Source organism: Sphaerodactylus townsendi, linkage group LG15, assembly GCF_021028975.2.
Source record: "Sphaerodactylus townsendi isolate TG3544 linkage group LG15, MPM_Stown_v2.3, whole genome shotgun sequence".
Taxonomy (NCBI): Eukaryota; Metazoa; Chordata; class Lepidosauria; order Squamata; family Sphaerodactylidae; genus Sphaerodactylus; species Sphaerodactylus townsendi.
Genome location: NC_059439.1, coordinates 9,551,316 through 9,576,155, shown reverse-complemented (window position 1 = coordinate 9,576,155; position 24,840 = coordinate 9,551,316). Strand labels below are relative to the sequence as shown.

Here is a 24,840-nt window from a genome sequence, read left to right as displayed (position 1 = left end):
AGAACACGGCCATACAGCCAGGAAACCACACAACAGCCCACACTAAATAAATACAGTGCTCAAAAATGATGTTCTTGGTACTCTCATGGCAAGAGAATTACGAAGATGAATCTGATTTTAAAAACCCAACCAAACAAGCAAAGTCTGGGAATAAAATGGGAAAAGGCATATTGGCTTCAAGGGTTGGTGGATGGGACTTCTGTCTTTTGGAGCGGCATAAAGAATTGCCATAGCCTTTTCAGTCATTTGGATTTTGGTGCGTCTATTTTCCCAACCAGGAGAGTATGCTACTCACGGTCAACTTGAGCCGTGGCTATGCTAAACTCCGCTGCTTCATATTGATGTATTTGGGGCTGTGTAGGGATGGGTGGAGGAAGGGGAAAGTGAGGATGATGTATGAGTCTGAAATTGTGTGCATCGAGGAATGCTGCTGTTAATTTCGTTGTGCGTGCACAATGACAATAAAAATGCTTATGCTTATGCTTATGCTTATGAGCAATAAAGGTTTGGCAGTTCATAAACACATCTCTGCAACAAACTTGGGTTTCTGAATATACTGAAAAATACATGCATTGCCCTATTCACAGCATAGGGTGATCATATATATTGAGAGGACAGCAGAGCATGCTCTCCCAGTAGTCAATATAAGAATGCCCAAAATATAACAGCTGAAATGGCCTTATCTCAGGTCAGGATACTGGGTATATTTGAAGCCAATTTGCTTCCCCCAAATTTATGCTGCTAATTTTGATGTTATATCTGTACGTTTCCTACTGATTCAGACATGAATGGATTATTCGGTATTCCACACTCAGTGATATCTGATGTTAGTGATTTCATAATGGGTTTTGATAGATGATTGATTGTTGATATTTGATTGCTGAAAATCAGGGTGATGACTAGCCTGCCAAGGTGTTTAGGGTCGGAGAACATTTCCCTGGCAATCTGAAGTGTAACATTTCTCTTTGAGCTGCGATGGACTTGCGTGATTTATAAGTGTTGACAGGGCTTGCAAGACAGAGGTTAATTTTGCACAGTAAATGTATAATGGGTTGCAGTTGTTATAAAGGAACTTGTTCTTTTCCCCATGCCCATGCAGGTAGCGATTGGAGCCCATGGAAACCATCCAGGTTGCTTTCACATCTTTTGCACGGAAACACCTCTCTTTTTTAATTTCCTGCAACACATACATAGCTGCGCAGGCATACAGAAATGAACCCCTGCAGCCATGCCAATCATCCCACAATACGATTGGCCGCATCTGCAAAGCTGCGCACATGCAACATGCAAAATAAGAAAAGAAAAGAAAAAGAGACCTCCCTGTAACAGCAGAAAGATGGCAGGTGGATTCTCCCTGACTGTTGATGGCGCGGTGGAAGGGAGGGAAATAAAGCACCTCCTGCCTGGTCATTTGCGAGGAGTGGCCCCAACCTGGGATTTTGGAAAAGGATCACTGGTTTAGCAATTTTTGAAAATCCCAGGTTGAGGGGAATAAAACAGGGAGGACTTGTTTTGAGGACCAGACCTGTGCGAAGTTTCCACCAAAACGGTTTGTATTGCATCCTACACCTATTATATTTCCCCTGTGCAGAATCCACCAGAGCTATTCCACCAGGCATATGGTTGAGGCAGCTACGGAAATACCATCATCAGCCCCCCCCTTCCCCTCTTCCCTTGTTCTCTCCCCCTCCTTTCCTTTTCCTTCCTATTTTTCATGACCTTTCCCTATATTTCCTTTCCCTTTTCCAGGACCTATACTTATTCTTTCTTATTGAGTCCTTCCCCTAAGGCCCTGTAAATGCCATCAAGAGGTGGGGCTAAATGAGCATAGATTAGGTTAACTTTTATTGATTATACAACATTTTTAAGCTGTAATTTTAAACTGTAATTTTAAAGATTATTTATGCTGTTTCATGATGCTGTGTTTTAGGAACAGCAGTGGTGTAGGAGGAGCAGAAGTGGCGTAGGAGGTTAAGAGCTCGTGTATCTAATCTGGAGGAACCGGGTTTGATTCCCTGCTCTGCCGCCTGAGCTGTGGAGGCTTATCTGGGGAATTCAGATTAGCCTGTGCACTCCCACACACGCCAGCTGGGTGACCTTGGACTAGTCACAGCTTCTCGGAGCTCTCTCAGCCCCACCCACCTCACAGGGTGCTTGTTGTGAGGGGGGAAGGACAAGGAGATTGTAAGCCCCTTTGAGTCTCCTGCAGGAGAGAAAGGGGGGATATAAATCCAAACTCTTCTTCTTCTTCTTTTTTATAGAAATTAGAAACAACCCTGAGCCCAGATGTGAAGGGTAGTATCAAAAATCTCATAATGACTAAATTTTTCAAAAGTCAAATTTTCATATTTGAAAATATTACATGCTTGTTAATGTAAATAAAAGTCATGGGATGACCACAAGACTTAAAGAATCTGGAAACTTCATATTTCAAATTCAGAATTGGAAAGAAAAAATGGGGAATGTTGGGAAAAATTCAAATGCTAACACAATCCTTTGTCATATCTTTGCACTATGATCCAGCAAATGGGTTTCTTTCTTCAGGCTCAGCGAACCAACAAAACATTGGGAAAGAATTTACCTCCTAGTCAGGCAGTTTCATGTATCTACTTAGGCATTTGTATGCCCCATTTCTCCCCAATGGGCCCCAAACTGGCTTACAGAAACAATGTAATTTAATAAACAAGATAAACAGTAAAACAAGCACTTCCTAGGTGTGTGTTCTTTACTGGGCAGGCTAATGGAGGCCACCGGGTAGGAGTCAAGGGCCAGGGACCCCTTGGCTTTCTCCTTTGGCCACACCCAGGTACCTGCAAGGAGTGGAATATAAAAATCAGCCCTGATAGTACTCATCTGTTGCTAACAAGATAGCAGGTTCTTCCCAGATACCCTTCCCTGCCAGTTTAACAACTTTAGTGTGCCAACTTAGCTTTTCTCTGTAGTATGAGCTCTGCAGTAGTAGAAGAAAAGGAAATTATATTTCATGAGGTGATAGAAATTATGACAATTTTCTAGTTAACAAGGTCTTCAAGTCCTCTGGGAAACTGGTTACCAACCTCCAGGTGAGTTTCCCCAGGATTACAACTTCCCATGCAAGAGAGATCAGATTCCCTGGAGGAAACAGCTGCTTTGAATGGTGGATTCTCCGGCATCATGTCCCTCTATGTACCCTCTCATTCCTAGATGTTTCCAGCTCCAGACACTGTCCATAAGTCTGCAGGAACTTCCTAGACTGGAGTTCAGCAACCCTATCTGGAAATGATTTAGGTCTGTCTAAATAATATCCTTTTCACATGGAACATGCCAGAAACTGTCAGTTAGCAGCTCCTCTGTTCTAGGCTGTAACACATAGACCCTTTCTGCACGAGCTGGGGATGTGGATGCACACCAGGATATATGATCCCAGTGCAGCCTCAGAGTCATTTGCACACTTCCATGTGGGTGGCCCTGGAGCTGCCACAGCTCGCAAATGTGCCTCCACGTGGAGGTGCGTCTTTTGTTTCATAAACTTACCTTCTCTTCCCTGCGCAATTCCGTAGGGACAAGGGGACAGGCCCCCACAGCCCTGGGGTTGGACGACCAGTCATCCTCTCCTGTGGAGCTGCGCAGAAGTGGAGGTAAGGGTTTTTTTTTTAAAGGATGCATCCAAAAGCAGCGCCTCCCACTCAGAGCTGTTTGCAGGTGCAAAACAGTGTTTTTGAAAAAAAGCTCGCTAGTTTAGTGAGTTTCAAAAGCACTGGTTGGGGGGAAATAGTGCAGTGCAGCCTCGGTTCAGGGGCGGAAGCTGTGCAAAGTTCTCCCCCCAACAGTGTTTTACCGTACTTGCACAGCTGTTATTGGCTCGTGCGGATCCTGGCAGGGGCTGATGGGAATTTTTAGTCCATAACATCTGGAGTGTCAAAGGTTCACCACCACAGCCATAGAGCCACGCTGGCTACTGTGTCACTGATTCAGACAAACTTATTGTAGAATTTGGTTTGCTGACCCATTAACCTATTTTTTAAAAGAGCTGTTTTTATACCCTGCTCTTCTCTACCTTTTAAGGAGTCCCAAAGTTGCTTAGAATCACTTTCCTTTCCCCTTCCCACAACAGACACCTTATGAAGTAGGTGGGTAGCCCGAGGTCACCCAGCAGGCTTCTTGTGGAAGCGTGGGGAATCTAATCTGGTTTTCCAGATTAGAGTCCGCCTCTCATATGGAGGAATGGAGAATCAAAAAATATAACACTTAATCCATATTCCCCCATTTCCAATGCTTTTCATGACTGGAAACATGAAGCAGTCCTGGGGGAAAATATAATTTTCATCTATATGACAAACCTTTTGGATTAATGGAGACTTATTGGCCTGTTATGCACAATGAGTCTGCTGCATGGCTGGGGCGAATGTCAGTCGCAGTAAGATTTCTTGTATGGATGTATTTCCCCAAGCCTTGCTTTCAATTTCCATTCTCCCCATGCCAAGAGACACTACTTTATGCACGACTTTGATTTCCTTCATTGCCAGAGTAGGAGAGATTTGCCAGTGAACACAGCTTTGCCCTGGACCTCTTCCCTCTGCCCACCACCTGGCCCTTCCACTTCCTTGCACTCCCAAGCAACCTCTCTCCTTCCTCCTTTTCAGGTTTGTTAATACTTCAATTGTTGTTATTTATGATATTGATATAAAAGAGTATCCCTGCAAAATCGCTACCTTTTATTGCATTTGAAAACCAGGAAGACTGTGTGTGCATGTGTGTGTGCATGGAGAAATGGGGGAGAGATCTAGGACATGGTCCCCTTCTTCAGCAGTGTGGTCCAGGAAATTGGGGGGGGGGGTAGGGGTGTTATTTTTGGAAAGGGGCTCCAATATAACAGCAATCACAGTTATAGTGATATAACTGCAATTTAAAGGACAAAGTTGTTTATCTTGCAAGTACTGGGTGTGATGAGATCTGTGCCCTTAAGAAGGAGATGATGGGTGGAGTTAAAAGAACTGGGAAAAGCAGAGGTCCTTTGAGACTTCAGCAAGCAGCTGCAGGGCAGGCAGTGAATGACTCCTTGCATATAAACAGAGAAACACAAGGAGACCACGCTACAGACCCACTTCACAGCTAAGAGCCCTGAGGTAAGTGTTCCATGTATTCCATGTGTTCCATGTATAATGGTCCCATGAATCCTTCTGGACTTTGACTACCATTGGTGATCGGCAATAAACTTAAAAGGGCAATTCCATAGGAGGAAATGATACACTGTAGAAGAAATGAAAATACCAAGGAGCAAAGCTCTGGAATGAAGATACCTATGGACACATTCAAGCTCTGTTTCTAGGTTTGAATTCAGAGTGCATTGTCACCTTCTGAGCACATGTGCGAATTTGAGCAGAAATTAGTTTGCTCCCCAAAACAATTCTCTGCAAATTCTTCAAGTTTAATATTTACTGGATGTTCTCAGGAGCGTTGATAAGAGTTCTGGAATCAGTATCTGGCATATAACATTCTCTGATTTCAGGATTTATGTTATGCAATTTCAGTTTGACAGTGTTCGGCACACACAAGTCCTATCCTTGTGGCAAGCCCACCTTTGTGTCATGGCAGATTTTCAATTATGCAATAAATTCACAACAATGTCCGACTTTGATTTTCATTTATGCAGTGGTCCTAATGCTGCTGTGCTTCAAGTGGGTGAAAGCATTAATTTTCCTGACGTGGGCAAACTCAGACCTTTTCCTCAAATTCATCAGGAGCCTGCACCTGCACTAGTGCTCCATGCCTGCTTCGGGTTCATTGTACTCCCCCCTTTATCCTCCCAGAGTGGTACGTTCTTTCCTTCCCTCCGCCCACTCTCCACCTGTTCTGCTCCCAGCTCCTTCATTTCACTCCCAGTAATCCCATTTGGTTGCTGCATCTGTTGTTTTTAGTTGGAGGTTGTGGGTTTGTTGGCCTTGCTTTCCACTAGGGTCACCAGTGTGATCAGCCTAAAGTGGGTTGTGGGCTGCACATTGTGTGGTTGTACCAGGAAGATGCTTTTCCATGCCACAATTGCTGCAGCCTGTCTGCTCTCCCCATCCCAGTGTTGGTAGTCATGATACCATGCCCGTTTCCAGGGCTGCCTTGCCAGAGCTTCTTTTCCTTCACCTTTGAAGGTTCACCTGGCCACCCAAACAATTTGTTTAGTTTATATTATACCACCATGTGAGGAAAAAACAACAAAAATTGTTGACAATGAGACAAGCATTTTTTGTTTTTGTGTGTACACACATAGAATCATAGAGATGGAAGAGACCGCATAGAGATGGAATAAACCACAAAGGCCATCAAGCCCAACCCCCTGCCATGCTGGAACACACAATCAAAGCACTCCCGACTGATTCAGCCTCTGTTTATAAATCTCCAAAGAAGAAGACTCCACCCACCCCCCACCCCCCAGGCAGTGTATTCCACTGTTGAACAGCCCTTACCATCAGGAAGTTCTTCCTAATGTTTAGGTGGAATCTCTTTTCCTGCACCTTGAATCCATTACTCCTTGTCTTAGCCTCTGGAGCAGCAGAAAACAAGCTTGTTCCCTCTTCAACATGGCATCCCTTCAAATATTTAAACAGGGCTATCATGTCACCCCTAAACCTTTCTTCTCCAGTCTAAACATACCCAGCTCGCTAAGTTTCTCCTCGTAGGTCATGGATTCCAGACTTTTCAACATTTTCGGTTGCCCCCCTCTGGAGCTATTCCTGCTTGTCAATATCCTTCTTGAATTGCAGTGCCCAGAACTGGATACAGTACTTCAGGTGAGGTCTGACCAAAGCATAATAGAATGGTATTATGAAGTTCCTCAATCCAGACACTAGACTCCCATTGATGCAGCCCTGAATTGCATTGGCTTTCTTGGCTGCTGCATCACACTCAGAGGCGGGATCTAGCAGGTTCTCACAGGTTCCCGAGAATAGGTTACTAATTATTTGTGTGTGCCGAGACAGGGTTACTAATTGGTGATTTTGCCACGTGATTTTTGCCTTAGTTACACCCCTCCTCTCAGCAGTAGCGCCCAGAACTTGAAGCAGTCTAGCAGGAGGTGCACCGGCGTGCGTGGCAGCCTGTGCCTGCGTGCATTCGTTTCCCGCCCAAGGACCGGCGCAGCGGCTGTGTCCTTGCCACAGCCCTGCCCAGGAATGCCCCGCCCTGGAATGCCCAGCCACGCCCCCGTTGTGCCCCGCCCAGCCCCATTGGTGCTACGCCACAGTTTGAATCCCACCACCATGGGAACCTGTTACTAAAATTTTTGGATCCCACCACTGATCACACTGCTGACTCATGTTCAGCTTATAGTCTACTAAGGTTCCGAGATCCCTTTCACATGTACTGTTGTCAAGCCAGGTGTCACCCATCCTATGTCTGTGCATTTCATTTTTTCAGCCTAAGTGTAGTATCTCATATTTATCTCTGATGAAATTCATTTTGTTAGTTTTGGCCCAGCTCTCTAATGTGTCCAGGTCATTCTGAATTCTGATCCTGTCCTCTGGGGTGTTAACTACCCGTCCTAATTTGGTGTCATGTGCAAATTTGATTAGTGTGCCCTCTATTTTATCATCAAAGTCATTGATAAAAATATTGAATAGCACCCATAAGTGGTAAGAGCTCATATTTTCCATGCATTTTAGCTATAGTTCAAATGAGGTCTAATCTGCTGCCTTAAAAAAAAGTTAGATTTCCTTCTCTGTACAAAAGGGATTACAATTTCCTAGCTAGACTAATGTTGGCTGGTATAAATCACAAATGATGCACAATATTCATGTGGTTTCCCCCCCCCCCCCCCGCCCCCAAGGAGCTGCTGACACATACAAGCATCTTCTGTAAATCCAAGATATCTCCAGGCAACTTGCCTTTGTGAAATTATCCATGGCAGAAATAATTACAGCAACCAATGCTGTGAGTTCAGAAAGAGACAGAGGGAAAAAAAACCCAACACAAAAGAAGCTCAACCAGTACCGGTGACACCCTTTGCCAAGAGTATAAATAGAGATGTGGGGCAGAGGAGTCCAGCAGTCTTGCTTCATACCCAGCTGTAGCTTTTGCTTCTTTCTTGGAATCCCTGCATTGCTGGCACAATGAGCACTGTGACAAGGCATACAGTTGTAACAACTGGACGAAGCGGCAGTGCGAGTGGCAATCATGGTGGAGGAAGAATCGGGGTCTCCACAGCCTCCTCTGGACGGCACAGCTCCGGTGGGATAGGCGGTGGCCATAGTCATGTTGCTGGAGGATCCACTTGTTCCCATGGAGCAGCAAGAAGTCATTTTTCAAGCGGCAGCTGCAGCGGGGGGTTTGGTGGTGGGGTACACATTGCGGGGAGTGGTGGGTTCGGCGCTGGCTCTGTTGGAGGTTCTACTGCTAGGAATATTGCCGTAGGTGGTGGTCATGCAGGGGTGGTGGGTGGTGTGATGGGTGGTACCCATCCTGGTATGGTGGGTGGCCATTGTGGAATGGTTGGGGCTATGCCTGCTGGTATGGTTGCTGGCATGGGTTCTGTAATGGGTGGAGGTATGGTGGGTGCCCCTTGTGGATTTGGTGGTGGTGTGGTTGCTGGAGGTATGGTTTCTGGCCCTACTGTGGTTGCTGGTCCTGGTATGGTTGCTGGCATGGGTGGCGACCCAATGGCTTGTGGTGGCATGTTCACTACCCTTGATGGAAAGATGACCATGCAGAACCTCAATGACCGTCTGGCCAGTTACCTGGACAAGGTCCGATGCCTGGAGGAGGAAAATGCCATGCTCGAGAGCCGGATCAGGGAATTTTATGCTAAACAAGGACCTCTCTCTGAACCAAAAGACTACACCCATTATCACCAACAAATTGAAGATATTAAGAACCAGGTAGGATACCAAACATTGTTGTAATTTTTAGGGAAGCTTGCTCTTTTCTGTTTCAAAGAAACAACCCAGCTTAAACTCAGAGCAGAATTACTCCGCAGATCCCAAATGCAAATTGCAGGAAGCCAACATATGATTATTCCATACAAAAGAGAAAATGTAGAAGTCTCTTTAAAGCTGGTCTTTCTTATTCAGGCCATTCCTACAGGTAGAAATTTTTTTTCTCCCAGAACTGAATATTTTCACTTTTATTGATTAAAAAAAGAGCTCTGTTCTGACAGAAAGTTAAATGTAGCCATTTTTAAAAAAATGAAACAAAAGGTTTCAAATTATTATCTTTGATTTTCAAAATTTAAGACAATGCTGGATTCAGCCTGTCTTTTTATGCATGTTTTATTGCAACTTTTATTGCAAGTTTTAATGCATTGTGCACCACCCAAAATTCTGAAACCAGAGGATAACCAATGAGCAACATAAAACTACTCTACATATCTGCGGTCTATGTAGTTTACTGCATTTGAAGGATCTAATTTTGCTTCTTTTAAAAAATGTATTTCTGCAAACTTTAAACTGCAGGGTGTGTGTTAAAATTTTCTTGACAAAACTGGGGAAGGAGAGTTGGCATTTATAAAACCCTGCCTGACACAGAAAGGAAGGGAAAGAATCCCAATCCAGATCTCAATTGGCAGTTTAATAATATTTAGTTCTGTCTTGAGCCCAGTGCTATTTCATCCCCTATGAGGAGTGGCTTAAGGAGCTAGGCATGTTTAGCCTGAAGAGAAGGTTAAGGGGTGACATGATAGCCCTGTTTTAATATTTGAAGGGATGTCATGTCGAAGAGGGAGCAAGCGTTTTCTGCTGCCTCAGATACTAGGACACGGAGTAATGGATTCAAGGTACAGGAAAAGAGATTCCACCTAAACCAGTGTTTCCCAACATTTTCAACGTCACGGTACCCTTGACCTCACTCTTCATATCTCACGGTACCCCTGCCATCCTCCCCACCTTCCCCTCCCAGTGCCCCTGCCTGTCACCCCCCCCCACCTTCCCCTCCCAGTGCCCTTGCTTGCCACCCCCCCACCTTCTCCTCCCAGGGCGAAGGGAAGCACCGTGGGGCGGGAAGTGGCTGCTGACCTTGCGGCAGGTACTGCCCCTTGGACCAGCTCCATGTCCTTGCTGGCACTGGCGGAAGACACTGCAAAAGTGAGGGAGCTGGTAGCGTTGCCACGGTACCCCTGGGACATTCTCACGGCACCCAAGATACCACGGAACCCTGGTTGGGAATAACTGACCAAAACATTAGGAAGAACTTCCTGACAGTAAGGATTGTGGAATAAGTTCCCTCAGAGGGTGGTGGAGTCTCCTTCTTTGGAGATTTTTAAACAGAGGCTGGATGGCCATCTGTCAGGAGTGCTTTGATTGTATACATGACAGGAAGTTGGACTTGATGGACGTTGTGGTCTCTTCCAACTCCACGATTCTATTTGAGAGCATGCCAAGTGTTTCACATTATGTTACCAGTTAATTTATGTTGTTGACTGCAACTTTAGCACTGCAGTTAATATTTTTTTTTGCCTGGAGCAATCAACAACATTATTATTTTCATTATATGTATGAGCATTTGTGTGGTGCTTTGGCATTGGACACTGGCTAAGGTATAATAGAGCAAAACCTCGTTCTGACGGTGTTAAGAACAAGTTGTATTGATTCCCGGAAGGCACTTCAATGACCTGCTAGCCTGGGGTTTAGCTGCTCAGTGGTGTCCAACTTCTCTTATCTGTGCATCTGACTATATGTTGGAATGCAGCTGGTGTTAGTGCCCTGAGCAAGCTGTGAACTCATTTTACCAACCTTGGAATGATGGAAGGCTGAGTCAATCTTGAGCTGGCTACCTGAAACTGACCTTCATTGGGATCCACTCAGGTCATGAACACACCTTTTGACTGCACTACTGCAGCTTACTACTCTGCCCCATGGGGCTCTTTCCCAGCTGGGATTAGACCAGGGGTCTGCAAACTATGGCTCTCCAGATGCTCATGGACTCCAATTCCCATCAGCCCCTGCCAGCATGGCTACTTGGCCATGCTGGAAGGGGCTGATGCGAATTGGAGTCCATGAACATCTGAAGAGTCATAGTTTGCAGACCCCTGTGTTAGACTGGCCAGCAATTGACATTAAACTATCAATCACTTGGTAAACCTTAGTCCCAAACCTTTTGCGTGAAGTGTGAAAACTTCATAACTGGTTTCTCCTAACTTTGTCTCTTCCCAGCTCATTTGCACAAGTGTGGAAAACAACAAACTCCTTCTGTGCATTGATAACAGTAAGCTGACTGCTGATGACTTCCGAACCAAGTGAGTATTTTTCCAGTAAGCAAAGGAGCAGGGGTGACCAACATCGAGAACACCATAAGTTGATCACCCCTACATTACACAGTTAAAGGATCCTCTTGCCATGATTGGTGGACTCTAAGTGATTCAAACTATTGCAAAGGATTTACAGAATGGAGATTTTGGTTCTTTCAGGCTGAGAGCCAGCGTGGTTTAGCAGTTAAGAGCAGTGGTCTCTAATCTGGAGAACCGGGTTTGATTCTCACTCCTTCACCTGAGCGGTGGACTCTTATTTAGTGAACTGGATTTCTTTCCCTGCTCCTATACATGGAAGAAGGAGGAGGAGGAGGAGGAGGAGGAGGAGGAGTTGGATTTATATCCCCCCTTTCTCTCCTGTAAAGAGACGTAAAGGTGCTTACAAACTCCTTTCCCTCCCCCCCCCACAACAAACACACTGTAGAATAGGTGGGACTGAGAGAGCTCAGAAGAACTAGCCCAACTGGCGTGTGTTGGAGTATGCAGGCTAATCTGAATTCCCCAGATAAGCCTCCACAGCTCAAGTGGAAGAGCGGGGAATCAAACCCGGTTCTTCCAGATTAGAGTACAGCTGCTCTTAACCACTACAACACGCTGGGTGACCTTTGGTTAGTCACAGTTCTAGCCCCACCTACTTTACAAGGTGTCTGTTTTGTGGAAAGGAAGGAAAGGAATTCGTAAGCCACTTGAGACTCCTTACAGGAGAGAAAGGTGAGATATATATCCAAGCTCTCCTCCTCCTCTTTCTTTAACGTGGGATGTGCCTTGTACTGAAATAATATATGAGACTCTAGAGCAGAGACTGTTGAGTGCAGATGAGGGGAGTGCCTGCCCAAGACAGGATAAAATTGCAGTCCAACACTGTGGTTGACAGAGGAGCCATCTCATTCATTGGATGTCTCCATGTCTCTTTTATATATACTTTAGTGTCTGGACACAGGTGGTATGGTATGGGAATGCTGGTTTTAAAAGCTCCTGAATGCCTGAAATACTGGTTTTGGTGCAACAGTAGCCATCCCTAGAGGAGGGTTTTTCCGCCTTGCCCATGTTGGTGAAAAGAGAGGTGGACTCTAAGCGAGAGAACCGGGTTTGATTTCCCACTCTTCCACTTGAGTGGTGGACTCTTACCTGGTGAACTGGATTTCTTTCCCCGTTCCTCCACATGCAGGCTGCTGTGTGACCTTGGCCTAGTCACAGTTCTCTCAGAACTCTCTCAAGTGTCTCCTATTTCATAAGGTGCCTGTTGTGGTTGAAGGGTGGGGAGGGAAGGTGATTTTAAGCTACTTTGAGGCTCTTTTCAGCAGAGAAAAATTGGGTATCAAAACCACCTCTTCTTCTTCTGCTGTGCTCCTTGTGCTTTAGGTACGAAACAGAATGTTGCCTCCGTCAGAATGTGGAGGCTGATATCAATGGCTTACATCAAATTCTGGACCAGCTGACAGCTTGCAGATCTGACCTGGAGATACAATGTGAGAATCTGCAGGATGAATTGTGTAGCTTGAAGAAGAACCATGAGGAGGTGAGGGATATTTGTCTTCTCGATTTATGAGGTCTCACTGGAACACATGACACAGTATTCTCCTGAGTACAGGTGCTTAAAGTCTGAGAACAATACTTTTAGATACATTGTCGAAGGCTCTCACTGCCAGACTCAACTGGTTGTTGTGGGTTTTGTTCACCATGTTGTATTGCGGGTGGGATTTTTCAGTCCAGGGATTGATTCACATTTGCATTCCCTGCAGCAGTAACAGTCTTAGTGAATGCAAACCCTGTGTCTGGGTGGAGTCCATTATCCATTGTCCAAGAGCATGCTAGGTTCATGGACAATGGTCTCCACCCAGACACAGGGTTTGCATTCACTAAGACTGTTGCTGTTGCAGGGAATGCAAATGTGAATCAATCCCTGGACTGAAAAAACCCACAATGCAGTCAACCACACCTTTGCATAGCAAGTTCCACCCAAACACTTACTGATTGGTTCCCCACCCTGGGACATGGATAATATATACCCCACTAAACATTTCTTTCACACTGGACACAGTGTGTAACAGACTTCTCTCTGTGATACACCTCTGAAGATGCCAGCCACAGATGCAGGCGAAACGTTAGGAACAAGATCTACCGGAACACGGCCACGCAGCCCGGAAAACCCACAACAACCAGTACTTTTAGATGTTGAAAGATGGTCTGCAGATTAGAAGTGAAAGATGTGTTGAGTTCTATTGAGGGTTAGAGGCTCAAGCCTTGTGAAGTTCAGGCTTTATAGGAGCACATACACATGCCCACCTGCAACTTTCTTTGTGAGTTAAATGGGCAGTTCACTTCTGGGCGTGGTGTAGGATGGAAGATGAGCAACGCAAGGGGCAGAGGAGAAATCACCTCAGTAGTGGCTATTTTAGTCAGCTTTTGATCTCCTGCAGGAAGTAACCAGTCTGAAGAAACATTCGACTGGGGATGTTAACGTAGAAGTCAATGCCTGCCCAGGACCTGACCTGAGGAAGATCCTGGAAGAAATGAGGTGCAAGTATGAATCGATGATTGAATGCAACCGCAAAGAAGTCGAGACCTGGTATGCATCCAAGGTAAGACGACAGCCTTCCAGATGCACAGCATGGGGTCATGATGCACTGGAGACAGGAATGGAGGCAACTACAGTTCTGGGCATGGCATGTACTTCTTTGATGGGAGGGGAGAAAGGGTGGTGGCTCAGTGGGAGAGCCATCTGTTTTGCACGCTTGAAGGTTCCAACTTCAAGTCCTCCGAATCTACAGTACACCGGACAGTAGATTTCTACTTGAAACCGTGGAGAGATGCTGCTAGATAGAGTAGAGCAAGGGTGTTGAACTGATTTGTTCCAAGGGCCAAATTTGACATAAATGGGACTTGGTTGGACCAGAACCTGGGAGGCGGGGGGAGTTGGCTGACTTGGCTGGTGAGTCTCCAGCAGGCTCACCAGCCGAGATTGACACTAGGAGTGGTGGAGGTGAGAACAGCCTAGAACAGCACTGGGGTGGGTTGGCATGGGGCTGCCTTGACTGGTGAGCCTGTCTTGCCAGCCAGAGTGGAAGCCTCACCAGCCTAGGTTTGAATGGCACTATGGGAGGTGGTCAGCACTGGGGGGCTGCCTTAGCTGGCAAGTTTGCAGTAGCTTTGCCAGCCCAGATCAACACTGGGGAAGGCAGTTGGCACTGGGCTCACCAGTCCGACACTGTTGGGTGGGGGGGAGAAGCTTGCCTCAGCTGGCTTGTGAGCCTAATAAGCTCTCTCAAGGGGCCAGATCCAGACCTGGGCTGCATGTTTGACACCTAGGTCACTTTCACACTATCAAATTATCCTGGGTTGAGCAAGAGAAATATCCCTGTGCTGTCAAGAATTCCGCATGGTTCCCGGTCCTAAAGTGGGTTTGCCCAGCGATATTTCCCTCATCCTGGGGTATTCAAAGTCTGCCACATTGGAGGTTCTTTTAAAAAACTCTGGGGTGAGCCTGCTAGAGCCTGCTACAGTGCGAACACCAATCAGGAGCAAGGGCATTGTATTTTTTCCACCCAGCCACCTGATCTCCCTGTCTGATGTTCATTCCAGCTACCATTCAAAAACAGCAGCCAATTAGCATGCGGGACACCAGGCATGCTCAGATAAGCTTGCAGCTGCCACTCAAAAACAACAGCCAATCAGAACATGGGGCACCGGGCATGCTCAAATAAGCTTGAAATATAAATACAGAAGTCTCAGGCTCATGTGAAACAAGCTGGAGTATTTCCTCCCGGTCTTCACTAGATTCCTTCACAAAATGGGCAGCCATGCAAATGGACACCCCAGGATGTAATAGACCCAGGTTAAAAAAAACCAGTGGTACACAGGTATGATTTTGCCGTGCAGAAACAACACTAGAGTAAACAATACTGGGTTTGATAGGAACTGGTTCAGTAGAAAGCAACTCTGTTTTATGTTTATGAAGTTCATTCATTCATTTATTCAATTTAATATACCGCCCACCCCCAAAGTTTATGAAAGAGGCCATGGCTCTTCAGCTTTTCCTGCAGAAGGTTCCAGCATCTCCAGTTCCTCAAGGTCAGGCAATCGCTGCTGTGAAAGATCCTTGAGATCCTGTAAAACTGCCACCAAACAAAGCACTGAGCTTGATAGACCACCAGGATTCTGGCTCAGAATAAGGCAACTTGATATGTTTGTCAGAGGGGTAATGGACATCAGCATACAACAATTCTGCTTATTACAGATTGAGGAGGTGAATCGTGATGTTTGCACCAGTAGCCAGGAGATTGAACAGAGCAACAATAAGGTCACTGAACTGAGACGCCAACTGCAGGCCTTGGAGATTGATTACGAGGCCCAATGCAGCCTGGTAAGAGAGCTCAAAACAGTTCCAGAAGTTGATTGGGTTGGGAGGGTGTGAAATGATAGCAAGAAAGGATGGGACCACCAAATGTACATGTACCACATCTCCTGCCCCCATGAGACCAAGAGTGTCAGGGGTAAGCCTAATTATCTACCTGGCATGTGAAGCCATAATGCAAAGATCAAGGAAAAAAATAGATCAAAGAAAGAATGCCCCAATTCTGCAATGGTAACACATAGCAAACTGGTTACATATATCTTGTAGCAATTACATTGTGTTAGGAATGCATCTCAATCAGATACAATCCCCCTGACATTACGCAAACCCTGTGAGAGAGGGGAAAGGCCCGGCAGGGGGGAGGGGACAGAAATTGGCCTATTGAGTCTTACCTTAGGAGCCTGAATGGCCAGTCTGCCCCATTTTCCTTGTTCCTATTCGCAGCAGTGGCGTAGGAGGTTAAGAGCTCGTGTATCTAATCTGGAGGAACCAGGTTTGATTCCCAGCTCTGCCGCCTGAGCTGTGGAGGCTTATCTGGGGAATTCAGATTAGCCTGTGCACTCCCACACACGCCAGCTGGGTGACCTTGGGCTAGTCACAGTTCTTCTGAGCTCTCTCAGCCCCACCTACCTCACAGGGTGTTTGTTGTGAGGGGGGAAGGGCAAGGAGATTGTAAGCCCCTCTGAGTCGCCTGCAGGAGAGAAAGGGGGGATATAAATCCAAACTCTTCTTCTTCTCTTCTTTGCAACCTGCTGGTGAGAGAGTTATGGATGCTAGCCTCCAGGTGGGGCTGGGTGATCCCCCGGAATTACAACGGAGCTCCAGACTAGAGGGATCTGTTTCCCTGGAGAAAATGGATGTTTTGGAGGGTGGTTTCTGTGGCATTGCACCCCACTGAGTCCCCTGTCCCCCCACCACCCAGGCTCCATCCCCAAATCTCCAGCAGTTTCCCAACCTGGATCTAACAATCCTATCCCCCACACATCCCCTGCTAGCAGTCAGGGGGGATCGGCCAACCCCAGAGAGAGTCATAACCCCCTTTGGGATCCTGACCCACAATTTGGGAACTGCTGAAGGAAAGGATTTTCCCCGGTGTCTTCTCCAGGAACCTCTAATCTGTTTGCACAGCATTTCAAGTGGAAGGTTTGCAGCTCTAAAATAGAAACAATGTTGTGCTTGACTTTGTAGAGAGATACCCTGGAAGGCTCGCTGGGTGAAACGGAGCATCGCTACAATAGCCACTTGGCTGAGCTTCAGGAACGCATCTCTGCCCTGGAGCAACAGCTGGCAGAGCTCCGGGCTGAAATGGAGTGTCAGAACCAAGAATACACAGAGCTCCTGGACGTCAAAAGCCGGCTGGAGCAGGAGATTGCCACCTACCGCTGCCTGTTGGAGGGCGGACAACACGACATTGTGTAGGTCGCATGCAGGGGCTGCGGGCCTTCTATAAACCAGAGGACATATATTAACCAAAAACCACAACACAAAAACCACATTTTCAGTTTGTAGATTTTTTCTGTTGAAGCCATAGGGTGAGAGCCAGTGTATAGCCCCATCCCAACCCAGAAGTGGTGGACCACAGCACCAATGCAGCACCACCCCACCTCCTCCAAAGGACATTTCTGCGGTATGGTGAGCAGGGAAAAGCCCTGCACCTCCCCACCATGAAAAACCCAAAGGGCTACGTGGACATACACTGCCCAGAGGCAGGCATATGTCTGAGGGGCGGTGCCTGCTAGGGAGCTGACTAAAGTTGGCTCTGTCCCCAAGAATGCCCCGACCTTTATTTTATTTATTTATTATTGTATTTATATACTGCCCCATCCCCTAAGGGCTCTGGGCGGTGAACAACAACTGTTACAAAACAGTAATAACAATAGCAGTAAAATTAATATAATTAACATCATTAAAATATAAAATTACAGCGTTCCACATAAATCACTTGGTGTCCAGCATTAAAACTATCAATAAAAACCCTCCCGGAGAGGGGGACAGTATAGATGTCACAAGCTCCCAGACTGTTAAAAGAGGTGAAGAGAATCTTTGTTGTGATAATTATATCACACTTCTTATAAATGCAGAGTTTGCGCAATAAAGAGGCAGAGGCAGTTGTTTACTGAAAATAAAGTTTACTAACTATAAAAGAAGGGAAGGGTAAACTTGGATACAAAACAAGAAAATACCTTTCTAACTGGCTAGCTCCATTAGCTAGCTTCTGCTTGGCTATCACATGGCTAATAAGCTACTAGAGAGCATGTGCAGAGAGAGAACAAAGAATATATACCTATATCCTACATGCGGACTTGCATGTATCTCATGCTGGGTCTGACTGACCAGTAGGGGTCAATTACCTGGTCACTGACTTCTGACCTCACTAACTAATTAGCATGCACAGCATTAACTCCTTCATTACTGAATTGTGTGACTGGCACTTGCCAAATCCCAACAAGAGGCCATCATTTGCAGTGCAATCCTGAACAGTTACATCCTTTTCAGCCTGTCAGAGTCAAGTGGTTTAGGAGGGCATAGATCTATTCAGGACTGCTTTGTTAGTATCCAACACATGGTCAGGTGCCTCCAGACCAGACTCTTTTGACAGGTACCCAGAGGAGCACCCAATCCTGGTGTTCCTAATTTCCCCAGCTATTATCGGATCGCACAAGGTGATTACCAAGAGGCCAAGCTGGACCTGTTACTCAAAAAGACTACTTTTCAGATATTTATTTATTTAAAAGATTTATTAGTCAACTTTTTCTCTTCCAGAACTCAAGGCAGCTTACAATATAAATTATTATTTAAAAAAAATAAAAAACAATATAAATAAAACAATGGCAAAAAACACCATAAAAGGCCAAAACTTCAAAACCCCAATTAGAACTACCAACAAATTTAAAAAATGTGTCTGTCAAAAGGAATCCTTAATTAAACTGGGACTATCACAATTACAAATCAATTGAAACAATTGCAAATCATTTGTTTATGACTCAAGTATTGAGCTTTTGTACACCAAGGTGTAGTAATTGTTATAGTGTCTTTTATACACCTACCTTGTTAAAATGATGGTCATTTCACTGAAGAGGCTGTTCTATAATGGTGGGGCTACCACTGAAAAGGCACTCTCTTGTGTGCCCACCGGACAAGTTTGTGGATTTGTGGGTTAGTCAAGAGGGTTTCTCTCTTTTATCTTAATTCTTGAGCAAGGACAAACAGGAGAAGATAGTCCTTTAGATAATGCAGTCTCAACCCATGTAGGGCTTTAAATGATGCAACTAATACCTTGTGTTTGTTTATTTATTTATTTATTTATTTCTGAGGCTTTTATACCGCCCCATCCCCAAAGGGCTCTGGGCGGTGCACAGCAAACAAAAGCAACAGTACAGAATAGTTAAAACATTAAAAGCAGCAGTAATTAACAATTATCAGGAAAATGAAAATAAGAGTGGGTCCAGCATCCTAATTTCAAAATCCCCCCCCCAGAGGGAGGCATGGGGGCCTCGGTAGATGACCAATGACCCAGATGTTAGGGTCAAACGAGGACCAAACAAGGAGCCAAACAGGGGGGGCACCACATCAGCGGCCGGTACCTCCAAAGGCCCGGCGGAACAGTATTGAGCTTGGGAGTACACTGGTAACCAGCGCAATTGCTGTAGTATTGAGGTCATATGCTACCAGTGGCTGGCTTCGATTAACAGTTTAGCTGCATCATTGCATATTAACTACAGCTACCAAACAATCTTCAAGGAAAGCCCCAAGTAGAGAGCATTGCAGTAGTCCAGACTAGATGTAACTATGTAATTCTTCAAGGAAAGCCCCAAGTAGAGGGCACTGCAGTAGTCTAGACTAGATGTAACTATGTAATTGCTGTAATTGATCAGAACTCTCTCTTCTTCTTGCAGAGGAGGAGGAGGAGGAGGAGCAGGAACCACTAGAGCCACTGGTGGATCGAGCGGAAGATCTGGAGAGGTTCGGTCATCCCATACTTACGTGACACATTCTCAGGGGCATTCATACCATGGAGGTCACGTACACCACTAGGCCTCAAAGAGGGAGTGTATGAGGTGAGGATTGCTTTTTCTTCTAGCCCATGATTCTAGCTTTCGAGAAAAGAGGTGGAAGCGTGTGAGGCTGTGTCACTGGCCCTTTATGCACAGCACAAAGAAAATGTCTTGCAGACATTTTAAAAAGAACCATATTGGCTTTTTTTTTGTCTGTATAACGTGGACAAAAAATGTAATAGTTTGCCAGGGAAAGCAGTTTTTTCCTGCCTCCCCCCGCGTAGATGTTACTTTAATTTTTGCCACAGCTTGTACCCACCATTTGCTCCCACTTGTGATTCTCCCGCTGCCCGCCATTTAGTGAAGGTTTCTCTTGGAAGTTTCCTCTGTTTGCAGCTCATCCTCCTGCTGTTTCAGTGTAAAAATTACACAAATAAAGTTTGTTTTGACTGCCAATTTGGCACATGCAGTTTTTCTTTGTTTTGTTTTGAGTTTTGACAACACCGCTCTCTCAAAAAAAGAGGAAGAAGAAGACGTACGCCAGATCGGCAGTCAAAACAAACTTTATTTAGTCCAGATCCTTGTGGGAAAAGACGGGTTAACGTAACAACTGGCCAAACAGAACTGACCAATGCAGAGACAAGAAACAGGAAGTCAATAAATGGGCACAGAGGGAAGTAGCCAAGAGTATTTTCAAAATTGTACAAGTATAGAAATTCACTGGATCCTCTGGTTTTGTGATACCAGCTCAAGAGACTAGCTTTGCCCAGAGGGGCAGTCATATTGGTCTGTCACAGCAAAAACAAACAAAACATGAGTCTGGTGGTATTTTAAAAATATTTTGTTCCCCTATAAACTCGTGCAGACTCTCAAAAGATTCTCAAATAAAATCTTGATAGTTTTTGAGGAGCCGCCAGATTCCTGTTTGATTTTGACTTGCAATTCTGAAATTCACAATTAGGATATTTTTAAGTAGGCTGTGATTGGCTTAAGTTCTTGGGCTTTGGGGCGTTCTTTCAGAACACTACCATACCATGCCATCAGATTTTGTGTCTCCCACATTTTATTTTCAGCGACAACAGTGTGCATATATTTGTGGGGGGAGACAGGGACGTAGGTATATATTTTTAATGGGGGGGGTTCGGGGGTGAGCCACACCCCCACCCGCCCCTAGGGCATGGCCACACCTCCCCAAGCCCCGCCCCGGGCCTAACGCTTATAAAAGCAGCTCTCCGAGGCGGGGGATGGCAGACTCCCCTGCCCTGCCCCTCCCCTCTGGGCAGAGGCATAGAGGGAAAATGGAGCCTTTTTTGCGCCCCCCCCCCGCCCCCCCGGGCAGCTGCTGTGATGCTGGAATCCATCCCCAAACAGCATCACTTTCAATGGTGTTTAGAGAGCCCAAATTCTCCTTTTAAATCCACCTTAAAGGGAGAACCTGCGGTCCCTAGTTAAACAACATTGAAAGAGATGCTGTTTGGGGGTGGATTATCCCCCACCCTGAAACAGCATCACTTTCAATGTGGTGTAGTGGTTAAGAGCAGGTGCATTCTAATCTGGAGGAACCGGGTTTGATTCCCTGCTCTGCCACTTGAGCTGTGGAGGCTTATCTGGGGAATTCAGATTAGCCTGTGCACTCCCACACATGCCAGCTGGGTGACCTTGGGCTAGTCACAGCTTCTCGGAGCTCTCTCAGCCCAACCCACCTCACAGGGTGTTTGTTGTGAGGGAGCAAGGGCAAGGAGATTGTAAGCCCCTTTGAGTCTCCTACAGGAGAGAAAGGGGGGATATAAATCCAAATTATTCTTCTTCTAAACTGAGGACCTCATATTCTCCCTTTAAATCCATGCCGAAGGGGGTGGATTTAAAAGGAGAATCTGGGGAAATTTGGGGGGTGCCTGCTGTCAGGGGTGCAATTGTTAAGCTAGAAGCACCAAACTTTCAGGATATCTTTAGGAGACTCTCCTAATGATACCACCCAGGTTTGCTGAAGTTTGGTTCAGGGGGTCCAAAGTTATGGACCCTCAAAGGTGTAGCCCCATCTCCTATTAGCTCCCATTGGAAACAATGGGAGATGGGGGAACCCCCTTTGGGAGTCCATAGCTTTGGACTCCCTGGACCAAACTTCACAAAACCTGGGTGGTATCATTAGGAGAGTCTCCTAAAGATACCCTGAAAGTTTGGTGCTTCTAGCTTAACAATTGCACCCCTGACAGCAGGCACCCCCCAAAGTTTGGTTCAGGGGGTCCAAAGTTATGGACCCTCAAAAGTGTAGCCCCCATCTTCTATTAACTCCCTTTGGAAACAATGGAGGATGGGGGAACCCCCTTTCGGAGTCCATAACTTTGGACTCCCTGAACCAAACCTCACCAAACCCAGGTAGAATCATCAGGAGAGTCCCCCAAACAATCCCTGAAAGTTTGGTGCTGCTAGCCCAAACAATGCGCCCCCTGCAGGCCAAAAACCGAAAAAGCACTAAAATGTTTTAAAAACCCACAAATGGGTGGGCGGAGCTTCGGACATGAAGGGGGGGGGTTCAAACCCGAGAACCCCCCTTACCTACGTCCATGGGGGGGAGAAGTCAGTGATATTGGGATGCAGTGGGACACTTGTGGAAAACTAGCTGTAGAAGATTGCAGACTATGAACTATTTTAGCAACCTTCATACCGTCCAGCAGTCACCAAAAATAAGGTTAAGACGTCAGGGGTCTGCAACCTGCGGCTCTCCAATTGGCCATGCTGGCAGGGGCTGATGGGATTTGTAGTCCATGAACATCTGGAGAGCTGCAGGTTGCAGATCCCTAGTTTAAGTCAGCCACTTACAGCCTGTTCTCTGGGTTGGCATTGGAAAGTCAAAAAAAGCAAACTGATAGATGTTAAAAATGTAGATGTTTAGACTGATGCATGTGTAGACTGTACAACTATTTTGTGAATATGAGTTGGATCCAGACAGCATTTTTATTCAGTCTTGCTTAATTTCTCTTGCTAGTATAGTCCCTACCAGAGATGGCTTTGGTTTTGAGTGCTCAAGAGGACACCTTCTCTTTTTTCCACCAGAACAGAAGCTGGTTGGATCCAACCCATGGACTTTTATGTTTCCTGTGGTTTAAATGCTTATGAACTGTACTGCCAAAGAGCCACAGTAACTAAATGCTGTCCTTTTTACTCATTCCCAAGGAACTGATGGAGAATGAACAGTTCTAAGATACAATGAGCACCTCCTGGTGAAAGATCCTCTTAGCAGATGTGACCCCTCCCCCCAGACAAGCATCCCTAGTTATTCCTCCAAGCTGGTGTGTCCATCAACCGTTTCCCGCAATGCCAAGCAGAAGGCACATCAATCCCTCTCCAGCTTCTTTCTGTTATTCTGCATAAAGTCTTTCAAATGATTGTTTCTTTCCCAGAAGCATCAGTGCCGTGGTTAGTCCTTTACCGACCACTGAAAACTAAATGAGAAGTCTTAAATAAATCTCCGCTTTTCTCTTGACACCAACAGAAGCCTGTGTGTGCCAAATATTTCTTAGCAAATACCTGAAAACACCATATTAACCAAGTCACAAACAGGACGTATAGGTAACACATCATATTTGAGCCAGTGTGGTGCCATGATTAAGAGTGGCAAATTCTTAATCTGGAGAACTGGGTTTGATTCCCCACTCCTCCACATGAAGCCTTCTGGGTGACCTTGGGCCAGTCACAGTTTTCTCAGAACTCCTCCAGCCCCATCTACCTCACAGGCTGTGGGGAGGGAAGGGAGTTTGTAAGCTGCTTTGAGACTCCTTTAGGTTGAGGAAAGCAGGATATAACTTCAAACTCTTATTATTATTATTGTTCCCATATGCTCACATTCAGCGCCTGGACTAATTTCATTCTTCCCTCAAAGGGTGCAGAATCTGGTCTGTTTGTATGCTAGTGTGTGTGTTTGTGCATGTGCATCAGACTAAAAACAAAAATCTGCATTGGTACAACTTAAGGGTGCTTCAGTTTTCACCAACAGGGCAAAAGACAGGCTCGGGGGTGGCTTTTTCTAATGAGAAAATAGGGGAGGACAGGGTTAAATGTTCAATTTCTCCTGGTTTTTTTCCTTGATAAGCCCGCCCTATGAGCTACATTTGCAAAATACACATACCCAGTGGTGGGATTCAAATAATTTAACAACTCATTGCTCACAAGCACCATTTTAACAACCAGTTTTGCCGAAGTGGTGCAACCCTGCTGAATCCCACCACTGCACATATCCCATATCATGATTTAAAATATGAATGGAAGTAGCCCACCTGTGTGGATATGTTTGCCAGTATACTTCTGGTTTCCCCTCCAGTTAGAAGCAAAGTGTACTATCCTGAACAGTCTAGACAGATTTTGGCCTACAAAGTACCAAAGTCCACAGAAGTGTCCATTCTTGTTCCAATATCGAGGGCCACAAATGGCAGGCCCTCTAACAGATCTTTTCAATTTACTCAGTTTTTAGATGCATTGAAACTGAAGCAAAACTCTGCCTGGACAGAGATCATAGCTGGTTGTGTAAGGGGTTGTTATTCCTTTTGAGGATACAAGCAAATCTCAGGGCTAAATGTTAGATGTGGCAGCAGCAGATTGTTTAAACCCAGATCTGCCCCACTGCAAATAAAGTGGGGTGGGATAGAGGTCAGAGCAAAAGGGAAGCTGAAACCTGCATTCTCCTGCCATTTTGCTCCCTGTTACTGTCCCCCTTCCTTCGACTGTTTTTCTCCCAACTGAGCAAACCTGTATAGTGTTAGAACTCAGTTGAGGAGAATAGAGGCGTGCTTATTCATTTCTCTCAAGCTTGACATTTGGAGGTGAAGAATGCCCACTCGGGGTGCCACTCAATCGTTTACAGCTCAGTATAATGCTAGCAAGTTAGGACGTGAAGAAAATATGTGAAGAGGTGACTCAGGGTGCCTCACCAGTGGATGACACAAACCAACGGGAGTGCCATCCAAAACAACTGCAGGTTTCCAGATGCCATATCTGCAGGGAATTTCCAAGTGTGCATCAGTACAGGCCTTTGGCTAAAGGAGGTCTAAGCAACTGAAGATCCCAAACTGGGCTTTCCAAATGGCACCACAGCAGAGCATTTGATCCCAAGGTCCTCTCCATTTTCATTCATTTTCACAAGGGGTCTTTTCCTTACTTTCATACTGTGCAAGGAGTGAGAAAGGTTCTGGAATAAATTCTTAGGCTTCATTTCTAAGAAGGCTTTACTGGGAATATGGCTCATTGAATAAAACAAAACACCCATTTGAATAGCACTGCAAGCTGCTAAC

General features: G+C 45.7%; 1 protein-coding gene across 1 annotated transcript; it reads left to right on the top strand.

Moving 5' to 3' along the window:
* Positions 1-8,029: 8,029 nt before the first annotated feature.
* LOC125445083 (keratin, type I cytoskeletal 19-like) lies at positions 8,030-23,045 on the top strand. Its single transcript, XM_048517923.1, has 8 exons — positions 8,030-8,843; positions 11,112-11,194; positions 12,569-12,725; positions 13,627-13,788; positions 15,444-15,569; positions 16,749-16,975; positions 19,457-19,618; positions 22,730-23,045. Exons 1-7 carry the CDS (start codon positions 8,079-8,081, stop codon positions 19,593-19,595), a joined length of 1,659 nt encoding a protein of 552 aa, XP_048373880.1. The 5' UTR covers positions 8,030-8,078; the 3' UTR covers positions 19,596-19,618; positions 22,730-23,045.
* The last annotated feature ends 1,795 nt before the right edge of the window (positions 23,046-24,840 follow it).

Excerpts from the sequence above, each read along its gene's own strand:
- LOC125445083 (XM_048517923.1), top strand. The coding sequence starts at position 8,079 with ATGAGCACTGTGACAAGGCATACAGTTGTAACAACTGGACGAAGCGGC. Across the intron at positions 15,570-16,748 it reads ACGAGGCCCAATGCAGCCTG|AGAGATACCCTGGAAGGCTC; the intron begins GTAAGAGAGCTC and ends TTGACTTTGTAG. Across the intron at positions 16,976-19,456 it reads GGCGGACAACACGACATTGT|AGGAGGAGGAGGAGGAGGAG; the intron begins GTAGGTCGCATG and ends TTCTTCTTGCAG.